The following is a 14,938-nucleotide window of genomic DNA, read 5'->3' as shown; positions in this document are numbered from 1 at the left end:
ACAATCCAAAACCAAGTCAGGGAGGGCTGGAGAAATGTGGTGTCCATGGAAGGGGCAAAGCTCTGTCTTCCAGCTACCTTTCCACCCTAGAAGAAAGAACTTCCTGTTAGTGCCTGGGCATGAGTGATTGGCACAGAACCCACAAAAGACTGAAGGCCTGGGGGAGTGAAATGTTGGTGAGGGCTGGCTGCTATGCAGGCGGGGGCTTAGGAAATGGGTGCTGCTGGGGATGGGTGGGAGTACTTGCAGGGGGAGCTGGGTGAGTGCAAGTGGGAAGGGGAAGCAGCAGCATGCAGGCCCTGAACTCTTCAGGACCCCAAGGTTCTGAAGATTGTGGCAAGAGGGTCAAGTCATGTCTTGACATCTAGCGAGGGCTTCCACTTGTGCTCGTAGCCACTCTGCCAACCTCATACCACCTTGGGGTTTTCCACATCAGAGCATAGCTCCTGCTCAGCCTCGTGGAGCTCCTCAGTGGGGTTGTAGTTGTACATAGGGAGCAAGTGATGGCAAAGCTGTTCACCTGCTCTCTCTTCTGGACATACATTACTTCTCACCGCTGCAACCCTGACAGGAACGGCCTTTGTTGACACAGGTAGGGTCAATTTTACGTATTTGGAAGCTCAAGCATTCCTTGAATGAAGATATTTTGAAATAACTTAATCGTCTAAGATTTCACTTTACATGACACTCTGAAGAAGCAGTAGAAGATACAACTCTTTTTTATACCCTTATGACAAATATTTGTGAAAACACAATTTGTTAGAGGAAAAACTCTTTTAAAAATATTTTTCATACCCGAGTTTGTTTTTAATTAATATAAAACAACACAATAAAGCAAAATTTTCCATGGAACTAGGCTTTGTCTCAAATCTCAAACAAAACAACGCATTTTACATTATAATAGAAATTGTGCTGCTGAGATGAGACTAAAGTGACTGTGCTGCGCTAGTTCTAAGCTAGAATTGTGCTGGTGAATCACAATCAACTGAGGAACTTTAAAAAGGTTTACAAGCCTAGGCTCTTCCCTGAAGATCTAGATTGAGTAAATCTAATAAGGCCTGGACATATGTACTTAGAACTATTTCCTTGAGATTCTGATATAATTCTTGGTTAAGAACTACTGAATGGATAGGTGTAATGTATAAATTCACAGATCCCATAAACTTTAGCAATCTCTAGAAGAGTTGGAATTTGATAGATGATACTTCCTTCAACTCTTTCCTTTCCAGGAATATTGGCCTGACTCAGCTGTTTCTACCTCTTCACTTGAGAAGTTATAAGGAAAATTATTGACAAATTATTGATATCTACTGGCAAAATCTGTTAATTTCACAGAGCCCTGGCATAATCAGGATGGCAGTTTTAAACATCAAAAACCTTCCTGGCCGATGTGGCTCAGTTGGTTGGGCATTAACCCATGCACCAAGAGGTTGCCGGGTCGATTCCTGGTGGGGGCACATGCCTGGGTTGCTGACTAGATCCCCATATGGGGCGTGCAGGAGGCAGCCGATGGATGTTGTGCTCTCACATCAATGTTTCACCCCTCTCCCTTCCTCTTTCTAAAAACTATAAACTATTTAAAAAAGAAACACATAAGAAAACATGACATTAGTAACAATACAGATGAGAATTGCTTTAATAATTTAGTTTCAGCAGTTCTGTGAACTAATTATCAATTTGATTAACAATCTGGGAGAAATAAATACAAATCAATTGTAGCTTTAATAAGTATTAGCACAATTTTTGTAGTGGGTATTATCAGTCTAAATAATGATTTTTATTACATATGGGGGCCAAAAATATTGGTAAAACATATGATACTAATGAAAGGAAAGGCTTAACATACAAATATTTGCTTTATACATGACCATTTAAAAATACAGCAAATATAAAAACATAAGTGGGTTCCAGACTAAATGTGGGCCCTGGATATGTTTAGTTTGCCTCCATAAATTGAGCCAACATTTAAAATTTAGGAGACTTATGTAAAAATCTGAATTTCAGGCTTCTGTTAAAGATTCAGATCTGGCACCCCATAAACCCCTACTGCTCTTCAGTATGCTGTGCAGAGGCTGCCCCTTTCACATGTGTTCTCTAGTTTGCTGCTGTCCCTACCTAGATTCTTCACTTACTTAGTCACCTACTTTGCCTCTGTAAGCACTTGAGTTTACAATTCCTATTTTATAGTATATTTTATTGAAGACTTAAAGATATTCAATACCATTTACATTAATTTATAATATATATTTTCTTTTAATCTCTAAGAATGGAATTGAGTTTTTCAAGTTAGAATTTATTGGTTGTTTTAAAAAACTGTTTTTCTTTATATGTCCTATAAACAATCATATTCTCATTGGAATGTCTGTAAGTCTTATGATGTTAATCATGGTTAGAGTCGTATAGGGTATGCATATTCCAGACAGTATAATATCTTTCTTCTCAGAATTGTCCTTCAAAAATGCAAGTGATTTAGTAGCTCTCATTGTGCAGAAAATAATTTATATACATCAGTGTTAAGATTTTTATTGATAAGCCATTATATTTTTATTTTTTATTTATATTTTGCCTCAAATATAAAATAATCTTAAGTGCAGTTAAAATGGAATCAGAATAAAAACAATTTTTTTAAAAGTACATATTCCTCCTGTGCCGATGTCTCTTGATTGGGCATCGAACCAGGGTTGCTGGTTCGATTCCTGGTCAGGGCACAAGCCTTGGTTGCAGGCTTGATCCCCGGTAGGGGGCGTGCAGGAGGCATCAGATCAATTTTCTGCTCTCACATCAATGTACCTCTCTCTTCCTTCCCCTCTCCCTTCCTCTTTCTCTAAAAAATCAATTTAAAAAATCTTTTAAAAAAAGTATATATTCATTAGGTTGCCAGGAATATCAGCATAATTGAGAATATAGTTTCATATTGAGCTTTCTAACAGCTAAGATAAAAAGCTATTATCTCATAATAGAAGAAAACCCATGGACCACTTAGTAATAAGCAATCAAAATTCTTTTGAAGCCTCTACCTTAATTTACAGTCCAATTTTTTTAGAGACCCTTTTGGAGCCGGAGTTATTGATGTTGACATCTGGGATCCCGATAACATTGGTAAAAGAGAATCAAGCAAATGTGTATAACCTGGAGAAAACCTTCACCTTTGTTGAAATGCTCTCAAAACTATATCCCTGAAACTCTGTAATTTTTCAAATGTTAATGTTTTCCACAGAAAACTATTATCAGATCGGGACTTCAGCAAGTTAAACATTTTTTTAATGCTAGGCATACCAGGCAGAGTTTTGTAATATTTCTTAAACACAGGTAGTCTTTCTGGACCCTTTTTCTGTTGGAGCATAATACTGAACTTCTGGTAAAGTACATATTCTTTGAAATATAATTTAAAAAACTACTGTAGAGTTAGTAATTTAGATTATTATTCAATAAAAATACTTAAAGCATTTCCTACTATGTTTTATAGTTTGGAGATACAGAGATAAAAAAGTAGCCTCAGCCCTCAAGAAGCTCTTGGTTTAGATGGGAAGCAATAAAATAACGACAGTATAGCATGATATATACTGTGATAGGAACAAAGATTCTTTGAACCAGTTACTGTAGATGTTTGAGGTGAGTTTTGGAGAATGATGTTGCAGTTAATCTGTTAGGAGGGAGTGGAGTGCATTTTAAAGGGAAGGAACAGCTGGCGATAGCACAGGGGTGAGAAGGAAGGGAATATTTTTTATTTACTTTCTATATTATATGTTTAAGTTCAGAGGATCTTTTATAAGTTTTAAAATTCAGTTTGGAATATGTAATTTTATAAATTGTTTTTGCTGCTTTACAGGATGACCTCACACCACTTTCACTTGCTAAAAGTGAAAACAAAGAGCAAATGGTGGAATTTTTAGTAAATAGAGGTGCAAGTACACATGCAGTCGATCAGATGGAAAGGTACAGTTCATTTTTTTTAAACCTAGTACTGTTCAAGAGTGGTAAGGATTACTCAAGTCAGAAGGATTAAATTAAGAAAAAGAGGATTAATTTACAGTTATTCAGTGAAAAATATCAACACATCATCAGGTAGTAGAAAAGCAATCATTCTGACTGGGCAACGGGAAGAACAGAATACTGCAGGATTGATATTCATTTATAATATTGACTGATGGCATTTGCAATTTGATTCTTTTGTTCATATGGTCTTATATTAGCTAGAGGGATTTATTAGTTTTTCATTGTATGGATTCTGTTAGTTTACTTCATGATACAATAGTGGACCTAGCCTCTCTCACAGGTTTTTTTTTTACCTTTACTTTGTATATAGTTTTCCATAAAAGATGTATATTAAACATAAAAAGGAGCTGGTTTTGTTTTTGGATGACTCGTTGCTTTAGATTTCTTCCTTGGATATATACTGATGTTATTAGGTTATTGCTAAGTAACTATGAATTACCTCTACCAGGTACTGTGGCTCATCAACTTGTATCCTTTTTCATTTCTAGTATATTTTGATGTTTTTATCTTTAATTGGTATGGGTACAAGGAAGAAAGATGACTTTAATTGAACAAACTTTTCCATTAATGAACACAAGTCATAGGAGGGTGATAAAGAAGAAACAGGCTTTCAGGTCACAGAACACTGGGTTTAATGCCTAGCTTCACTGCTTGCCAGGGGTGTGACCTTGGGAACATTACTTATATCACCAAATATGTTTCCTGATATAAAAAGAAGAATAATACTATATCTTTCCAGAGTGGTTGTGTATAAGATTATCTAGCACTTAATTTAGTGTCTAGCACTTGCTTATCAGCATCATTAACTCTAAGTATGACTATTATTCTTATAATTATTATTAATATTATTGTTTAAGCCTGCCAGATAGCTTTCACTTACCTATCTTCTAGCTGACTTTGAAATACAATATATCAGATTAAGGAGGAAACAGAAAATTCTTCATTTAAATCTTCATCTACTTCAGATTAGTGACCTCAGCATAGTTCCTTATCTGTTTGAGGACTTTAAATTAGCAGCTTCTACTATGCAGTATCCAAGTGGGACAAGAGGCTTCCTTTTTGTCCCTTTATTTTAGCCTTGGAGGTAATTTACAAAGATGAACACTTCAGCATGCAAATGGTCAATACACAGATAAACAGGGTATTAACTTGGTAACATATATCAATGTAGCTGTTTAAATAACGTATTGAAGTTCCTGAGGGTGAAGTGATTTCTGTGTTATATATACAGTCCTCATGCTTGCTGTAAATGATGAGTCCACAGATACAGTCAGGCTTCTTCAGCAAGATATTGATGTCCTCGCTCAAGATAACGAACTATGGGTGGGCTGCAGAAGAATATGCTTTTGTTAGTGGTTTTAATTTGTAAGTGTTTACATTAAAATGCTAGTAATCACTAAATTGAGGTTTAAAATAATTTCATTGTTACTTTTTATATAACAGGTGAGATTTCATAGTTTGGTTCAGGCAGTTTGGGAATGGCAGTAAGTTAGTTCTATCATCAGCCAAAAACCTAGCAAAAGGCTAGACTAGTTAGAAGTAGCAATGGGCCAGATTCTTTATCTCAAAATTTTTAAGACCTTTATCCTTAGGAATCCTAACAATATTTCATTCCAGGTAGAACCCTTATGCATGGAGTACAAATAACTGATTTTTCTAACTAGTTATTTGGGGTCTTAAAGTGTTCAGTTTAGTAGAAAAATCTATATTTTCTGGGAGCTATCTCCTGTACTCTCCCCCTTGAATTTTTCAAGAACCTAAAGGATTCCCTAAGTCCAAGGGAGACAATCTTCTTTCACAAGTCAGATGGAGAGAGAAAAAAGGACAGATGAGAATCTTTCTGTTGTTTCCATTGGTTCTATTGCTGCAGAGTTGCTATTGAAACAGGTCCTATTGTCATTGACCTTTGTTCCCAGGTTGCCTTTGCTGGTCCAGATTTCTGAGTCTTCATGTTGATTCACACTTGGACTTGAAAGTCACAGCTTTTTTTAGTTTACATAGATATGCTTGTACGCTCAGCCACTGTTCCAAATACCAGCACCCTGTATTGGCAGCTGGGCCTCCTAACTTTAGCCACCCACAGCCTTCCCCCCACACTGGAAAACCTATGTGGAGCTCATCTTAGCCCTGACCTTCACGGTTGAGTTACCCTTTGAGCTTCTTGTTTTTTTCTGCTAGCAGGTGCTAGTTGGAACCATTCTAAGCTGTCAGAGAGGTTCAAATAATACTGCAGAAAAAAAAACAGACTTTCCTTTCTCCTTTGTTACTAGATCTGTACCCCAGGGTCACTTTATATCCTGTAGTGCATCTTTGTTTAGGTAGTAGAAGGTCCCATATTGCCTTTCCTAGAGTACTAGGCACCAACCTGCCTGAGATTCCATAATTCAGATTGGCCTCTCAAGTGATCTCTTTGTTATAATAATGAAACTTTCTCAAGTCACTTGAATTTACCTCAGGTTTCAAAATATTTTAAATTAGGCCTCACATGGAAGCCAGTGAAGAGAAAGCTCTAATCAGAAGTAGGTTATTGGGCATTAGAATTGTTAAGGCCCATCCATGACTCATCAGTATCCACATGTGACAAGTAGGATTATATCTTCCAAAATGATTGGGGGTGGACAGGGAGATTAAGTATCATTTTCATAAAGATCTGCTAGTTCAAGTTTGAGCAGATAGAGAAGGGGATAGTAGTAATCTAGGCCAGGTCCTCACTTCTGTTAGTTTTCTGTCATTGGTATGATTAGCTACAAAAATAGGGGAGCATTTTGTTATTTAACTTTATGACATAATAGGTTTATAAATAAATTTAGTTTCAAGTTATATAATAGCTGAGATATCCTGAATTACAAACACAAAGAAAGAACAGCTAATAACTAAAATTAATAACATTTTCTGAAAACTGCTATATTTAAATGTTAGAAACTATGGAAAACCCACATTGGGGTTTATTTGGGATTCCAAAATAGTTTCAACAAAGTTCATGAACAGATTTTTCCTTTGTTTTACTGTTTCTCTGAGCATCTCTTTTTGCTGTATTCTCTCATTTAATCATCTTAACAACCTTGTAAAATAAGGCAGTAAGATTCTTGTTTTGTAGAGGAGGATGTTGAGCCAAAGAAAAGTTACTTGTTTGAGAACAAATAACTGTTGGTTATAGAAGTAGGATGTGAGTTCAAGACACTTGCCATTATGTCAAGCTAATTAACTCACTGAGCTATACTGCCCTCAAATCATGACTGTTTCACATTACTTTTTTTAAATTACATGCTTAATAAAAAGTTAGTAGAACTCACAAATTTGATGTGTATGGTATAATTAAAGTTTTAATACAAGCTCTGATATATGAACTATTCTAAGAATTTAATATATTTGAAAAATATTTTTCATATTAGTATTAATATAGTAATATTATTTATCACCATTTTTTATGTGCAGCAATCAACAAGTAACTTCTGAATATAAAGAAGAAAGGAGACCTAAAAAGTCTTCTGAAAGTAGCAAAAGCCTTGGTAAGACGCCTGATAATGAATTACTCTTGGTGGTCCTACTGTAGATCAAGTAAGAGTAAGATAATGAAAGAGCAGTGGAAAAAAAAAAAAATGTGTAAATTGCATGTATAGTTTTTCTTAATTTCTTTTTAATAGTCTAATATTCAGAATTATTTAAAAAGTTAATTGTAGGTAATTTAAAATCTGGGGCAATATTGTCTGAAAAGAAATTCATTTTTTTAGTCAAGTCTCCTAAAATCCTATATGATATCTTTATGTAAAAAAGAAAAAAGATTTTTTTTGTTTTTGAAAAACTTATCTTTATTATTGAAAGTATTACAGATATCCCTCTTTTCCCCCCATTGACCCCTTCTAACCCACATCCACCCAAGAAAAAGGATTTTAAAGTTAAGATGTTGTATGCTCTCTTTATAATCGCATTATAACAAATTGGACTTTTTATAAAAATGGATCTTTTGTTTATTTTTTATAGCAAATGGATTACAGTTAGTAAATTAATACTTGTTGTTACATAGTGATTTGTCTCACTGAAAAGGTAACTAAAACTAGGAACTTAATTCTACTTTCCTGGTACCACAAACAAATGGCAAACAATAAGAACTACAAAACTTAGCCAGTGTTCAGCAATCCCAATGAGAATGTTTTTTATTTTTATTTTTTTTTAATTTTTTATTTTTAAATTTTTTAAAAAAATATATCTTTATTGATTTCAGAGAGAGGAAAGGAGAGGGAGAGAGAGAGAGAGAGAAATATCAATGATGAGAGAGTCATTGATCAAGCCCGTAACCCGGGCATGTGCCCTGACCGGGAATCGAACCCCGATCTCCTGGATCCTAGGTCGATGCTCAACCGCTGAGCCACGCCCGGCCGGGCTAAATTTTTTATTTTTAAATATATCTTTATTGATTTCAGAGAGAGGAAAGGAGAGGGGGAGAGAGAGAGAGAAACAGCAATGATGAGAGAGTCACTGATCGAGCCCACAACCCGGGCATGTGCCCTGACCAGGAATCAAACCCCTATCGCTTGGATCCTAGGTCGATGCTCAACCGCTGAGCCACTCCCAGCCCAGCCCAATGAGATTGTTTTTTAAAGCTACTATCTGCCAATAATACAGAAGTCAGAAAGGCAGTGCCTTGTTTAGAAGCATAGGTTATTTTACATATTGTATCAACAAACTCTCGCTGTTATCAACTTCATTCCTCATATAAATCAAAACAGAATGAGATACGTTGACTTCATTAGAACAAGATGTTTCCTTCTGTTTATTGGATAATTGTCATGACACTGTAATTTCTTTAGAACAGGATACTCTGTTGCCATTAGTCAAAAGATAATCATAATAAATATTCAAATAGCCCAACTTGGGACTCAACAAATTATAATAAAAGTACAACAGTGTTTCACAATAACAAAAGTGCTACTGTGCTACCCATATATGGCACCTAGTTCATTGTGCAATCTGAACTGTATGAAGACACCTTGGACTTAGTAGACTTTTATCAAAGAACTTGTGCAGGTTGGTTTTGCAAGTTACAGGAAACACAAAGATGAAATAGTTTTGGCTTTTAAGATGCTTATAATGTCATAGAGCTGTCTCTGGTTTATTTCTGTGGGTTTTTTTTAAATATAATTTTCAAAGAAAATTTCAAAATTCATTCATTCGTTTGCTTAATGGTTTGCTACTTAACTCTTATGTGTCTTTTAGGTACTGTTATTCTGATGTTGCAGAATTCAGACATTTTAAAAACACAGTCCCTGCCCTCCAAGAGGTTGTCACTATCATTGTCATTTTTATTATTTATTTTATTCAGTGCTCACTAGGTGCCAGCGCCCACTAGGAGCTTATAATTATCATTATTTATTCATTTTTCATTGGTGCATAATACATGCCAGACACTTTCAATGCATGATGAAGAATTAGAGTTTTAAAAAAGTGGGTAGAATTTTCCTTGGACTAGCATCAGTCCATTTTGAAGTTTTCACCCATCCATGCTGAAGTAAAAAAGTCAGGAAGCTCAATTTATTCATTTTAAAATGTGGTCTTTTTCTGGGCCTATGTATTTTTCTATTTGTTTTGCTTAAAAACTCTTACTCATTTAAGAAATAGCAATAATAGTTGGTAGTGCTTTGTTTGTCTATTTGTTTTTCCCATCTGTTAAGATGTTTGACTAGGGCAGGGTCAGTGGCAAAATAAAGCAGAGACAGAAAAGAGCTACAGTTAATATGATTTTAGTGATGATTGAATGTAAAAAGTTAGCGGGAAGAGAGAAATCTAAGATGATTCATAGGTTTCCAGGTTGTGCACTGGCATTTAAATTGGACAGGAAGAATAGGGCTGTATCACATGAACAGAGAAGAGCAACAGGTCAACAGGAAAGACCAGTGTTTTCCCATACATGTTGAGTTTGATGGAATATCCATGGATAACTCATCCTACATTTTAGATGACATTTCTTTGACTTTTCAACTTGTCCATGTCAACAACTGCCTGTAATAGGTGAGCTATGTTTTTAGTTTAATAAGAAATTAAGAAAAAATTAGGAACAAATAAAAAACTCTGTAATCACTAGTACACTATTATTCTGTATATGGTAATTATTGTTTTTCTGTAGTTATCCCAGTTACTTGATTAATTCACAACTATTATAAAAAGAAATTAAACCCTGCTTAGTTAGAGAAAATTGGCAGTGTGACGTTTTTATTTTCTTTATAGGAAGTTTCATATTATAGAACATGTTGTCAGTCATTAGAATTCTTTATTTTTTATTTTGATTAAAATAGGATTGTTGCTTGTTTCACATTATTTTCTGACATCATTTCATTTATCCTTTTCATGCCTTTATTCAAATGGATATAGATCTACAGGAATCTCCAAAACAAGTATCCAGAAAAACAAATTCAAGGACAGGTATTCTGTGAAATAACTTTCTGACTGTCATCATGTATAACACATCAACCTAAATAGTGACTCATCATTATCACCCAAAGTCCATCATTTACACTAAGGTTCACTCTTAGTGTTGTACATTCTGTAGGTTTTGACAAATGTATAGTGACACCACCATTACAATATCATACAGAATTGTTTCACTGCCCTAAAAATCTTCTTTGCTCTGCCTAGTCATCCCTCCCTTCTTCTTAACCCCTGGAAACCACTGATCTTTTTATTATCTCCATAGTTTTGCCTTTTCCTAAATGTCATATAGTTGGAATCATACAGTAGATATCTTTTTGAATGTTTATAAAATTAAAATTCCGAGGTAATTGAATGTAGTTATCCAAGATGTTCTTTGTCCTTTGTGGTTTGTTGTTGTTCATCAGCATAGGATCTGATGACATATGCCTTACAAGCTGAAAAAGCATGATTTCTCTACGCATTTGTCACATAATGGGGAGGGTTGAGAAAAGGGACCTCATGCACTACTGCAGAGCACTAACTCTTTGGACCACCCTGCTCTATGAGGTGGGTCCAAATAGACTCTAGCAATGGAAGGAGACAGTCTCAAGGGGTTATACTTTATACACCTGGAATCACAAACTGTGTCATATTTATCTTGCAATTGGAAATAGGGCCAGAAAGAATCTGTTTCCTATGTTGTGCTGTGCTGCAAAGTATAATTGCCTAGTGACCAAGCTTCCTTGTGATACAGTGTTTCATTCTAAACTGGCTAGTCTTCACTGAAGAGCTGGAGAAGTTGTATTTATTGTCTTACAGCAAAATAAGTATACTCTCTTCTATCTGCTCTTAATGGAAGGATTCCAGAAAAATCATGCTATTTAAGTTTGACATTGTTAATTTACAACACTAATTCTACTAATGATAACATTTTCTGTCAGTCTGATGAGATTGGGTTAGGAGTATCGTCATTGTAAATAGCAGTTTTCTTGTAGGTATCAAATTATGATAGAGCCTATTCTTTTCTTGCATTTGATATACATAAAGGAGGGGAAGTAAACATTCTTAATGTATTAATGGCCTACCAATAGCACCATTAATATTCACTCTAGTATAATCTTTAGGTATGGTCCCAAAGGAATACTTTCTAACAAGGAATTAGTCTGGTACTTTTAACATCCTGTACTTTTCTACTGTTGTTTTAAAATGTATTTTACTTTTTTTTAATAGCGGATGAGAGCTCTGAAGAAGACTCTTTAAAGAGGTAGGATTTTTAAAAATTATATGTTAACTAAGGGAATGTAGAGAAAAGAAGTTAACACTTCTTGAGTGTTCTACCCTGGGCTAGACACTATATTATGTAATTAACATGTGTTATATAGTCATCACAATATCTTTGCAAAGTAGCTGTGCTCTTATAGCCTACTTTTCATTAATTAGGCAACTGTGGTTCAGGGAGGTTGATTAATTGACCCATGACTCCATAGTTAACAAGTGGCTGACCCATGATTTCACCGTCAACCTGCTTGGCTCCCAAATCTATTCCGTTTTCCCTCAACATATACTGATAAGTAGCACTAGCATCTAGATAACAGATGCAAATCAGATCAACTCTGAAAGTCAAATCTAATTGTATGTTAACTCTGACTTAAAGTTTTCCTAAGAAGCCCAGTTAGTCCAAGCATTTGTCTTACTATACTTGACAATTGCAGTGGTAACTAGTACTTTGTTTTTCCCATCAAAGATTTTAGGGTACTTCTCAGTTAGCTATGGCCACAGAACCAAAGGTTTTACCCAAGCAACGCCTAATCAGGCAAGTGTTTCTAGGTATAATGATATCTCTTCTCTTGAATTATTTTTCTGTAAGTGAAGAATAGCTGTGTATAGACCATGTTATGTTAACTGAATTCAGCATCTATTTAGAGAATATTTCTAATTGATTTCTGTACTCACTGACTTTCCAGTCTGTTTTTCCTTTCAGGCTACTAACTTTGCCTAGTTGTATAAAATGTTTTCTTATTTCCTAGAGTCCTTTTTTCTTCCATGACTTTTTTTGAATTTTTATTTTCTTCTCTGCTGTTTTTGGTGTTTCTCTCATTGTGTTATTTTTTCCCACTTCTGTCAGCTATGTATTCTCCGTTTTTCTGTAGGTAGAATCAAAAGCACATAGAATTTCAGGAGTTTAAGGAATCTTAGCAATTAATTAATCAAAACACCCTCTAGTACTTCAACTTGTGTTGAACATCCTGGCCAACTAGTTGCTTGCATGGAGAATTTGAAACTTAAAGAGACTAAAGTGACTTATTTGGAAATGGTAAGTGGTGGACATGAGATGTAAATTCAGGTTTCTAAGCCTAGTACTCTTCTTTCTTTATCATCCTGTAGGCAACTGTTTCAATAATAGAAAAGTAGGGAGTGGATTTAATGAATGCAGTGGAAGAAGATAAGAATGAAATTAGCAGGTAAATTCAAGTTTCAAGAGGAACAACACTGGGTTGGGATAGGAATATGGGTTTTAGAAAAGAGATCAGAATTTTGGGGTTTATGACGAGTTAAAGGTAGGGTACAACAAGGAAGGCCACAGGATGTTGGGAGTTGTCTAGAAAGGCAGATTAAAACAAAGGGTTTAAGGTAGTTCTGAAGAGGTTGCCGATCTTTCGTTTGTTTAATTGGAGGAACTAGCAAAATTCAAGGTTTTCATAGAAAGATGTTAAAATAATTTGAGCCACTGGAAAGATTCTTTTTATTGCAAACAGGACTATAGTATCATCTCTCTGAACTCTGTCTTACAGAGTGGGGACGGGAGGTTGCTGAACTACATAGATCTATGGCCCAAGGCAGGTGTCTTCTCACTTCTACCTCTTTTCCCAGTTAGCTGATATGCTTTCCATGTGCATGGAGGGTTGGGCAGGAGCAGGACTGGCTGTCAAATCAATAATGGAGTTGGATAGTTGGTAGCATGCCTATGTTATGAGAGGATCACTGAGACTCCATTTAGTTTGTTTACCAGGAGCAGGGAAATAGAGAGCTCCTATTCTTGGTCATTTGAGCCCATCCTTATTTCAGGAGTTTGTACTTTCATAGGCTGAAGATTTAAAAGTTGGAGACTTCCGTGGAGCCTGCAGAAGAGTAGAAGAGTGATCTGGGGAGTGGGAAGGCTAACACATAAATTTGTTCTTCGACATTTGGACATTTAATTTTTAAACATGTCAAGGAACTACCTGTACTGTTTTAGGGTAAAAGGAAGAAATGGAGTCCCTTTATTAGGTGGTTTCCATCCTAAAGAACCAAGACTGCCATTTTTGACTGGCATAGATTAATCTTTGAACCAAGGACAGACAATGGAGAAGAAACAGTGTATCTTTCTACCTTGATTTAGGTTATCAGATTTTTTCCAGTTCAGGAGGCAAAAGTTATGTCAGCCTTTTATTGGATTTTCAATTCAGCCTTTAGGGCTTTTGGTGAAAAATTAACTTCAGGCTTTGCCAATATATTGGCTGTCACTTTTTCTAAGGGTGTCTTTATTGAATAGTTCATAGATTGGGAGAAAGGTGGAAGCAGAAATGAGTAACTAAAAGCTTTTTCAAAAACAGGCCAACATTTATATCAAGAAACTTCATTTAATACACAGATAACTGACCTTTCACTTCATTTTTTTGGTTGCTCTTTTAAAGAAATGAATTCACTTATTTTTGTTGGATATTTTTACTCTAAAGGCTTTCCAGCAACCCTGACATTGATGATTCATGGCCTACATCAGATGATGAAGACTTCGATTTTGATACCAAGGTAAAGTGCTCCTTCATGAAATTAATTTTCCTAAATTTGGTTTTGTGTTATACTTATTCTTAAAATTTAGTAGTAGTCTACCTATCATTGTTTTATGTTTGTAATGGGAAATTGGTGAGAGCCAACCATTTTTGTAGAAATATGATGCTTTGCTTTTTTTTTTTTTTTTTAGTAAGTACTGAAGGTGGAGGCTGAAAAAGAGAAAGGGATGGAAAATATATAGTAATAGAAAAATTATATTGGGGCAAAGTTTCCCGCAATAGATGGGATATGAAATTTGGTAAAGGATAAGGATTTTTAAAGTGACTTCTAAATCATACCAACATGACTTTTATAATACTCATGCCTAAATAAATTCTTTAATGGATCCAGTTACTCATCATAATAATCATGAAATCTTCCTGGTGCTTCTTAGTTCCAAAATTATATGTCATATAATATATAGTTTTTTTTTCTTGGACTGTATTTCTTTTGGTATAATATACTTGTTAGGTGAGAGGTTTTCTATTTCTAACCTGGGTTCCACATTTGAACTGAAGTAATATAAAATGTGTAAATTTAGAAATTTAAATTCTTTCTTGAAAAGCATTTTGCAGTGGGATTCCACTAAATCATTCCATTAAGAGTCTATTTAAAGCTATTTATGTAATTGAAGAATACATGTTTTGCCTAAAATAATAACCAGTTCTAGAAGCAGAAATTCTTAATAAGCATATGGTAAAATTTCAAATTTCAGAAATTGTGTTGT

The 14,938-nt window shown here is 35.1% G+C and overlaps 1 protein-coding gene across 1 annotated transcript in view; it reads left to right on the top strand.

The window, feature by feature from the left end:
• The window catches only part of LOC107530253 (ankyrin repeat domain containing 26), a 108,120-nt gene that overhangs the window by 4,537 nt on the left and 88,645 nt on the right, over positions 1-14,938 (top strand). Inside the window, exons 4-8 of the mRNA XM_016203938.2 lie at positions 3,830-3,936; positions 7,432-7,505; positions 10,363-10,413; positions 11,632-11,665; positions 14,118-14,190. Coding sequence (XP_016059424.2) covers positions 3,830-3,936; positions 7,432-7,505; positions 10,363-10,413; positions 11,632-11,665; positions 14,118-14,190 — 339 coding nt within the window. The remainder of the gene's footprint in view (positions 1-3,829; positions 3,937-7,431; positions 7,506-10,362; positions 10,414-11,631; positions 11,666-14,117; positions 14,191-14,938) is intronic.

Source organism: Miniopterus natalensis, chromosome 1 (genome assembly GCF_054644295.1).
Source record: "Miniopterus natalensis isolate mMinNat1 chromosome 1, mMinNat1.hap1, whole genome shotgun sequence".
NCBI classification, from domain to species: domain Eukaryota; kingdom Metazoa; phylum Chordata; class Mammalia; order Chiroptera; family Miniopteridae; genus Miniopterus; species Miniopterus natalensis.
Note: the sequence above shows the minus strand (reverse complement) of the source record. Positions and strands in the feature narration are given on the sequence as shown.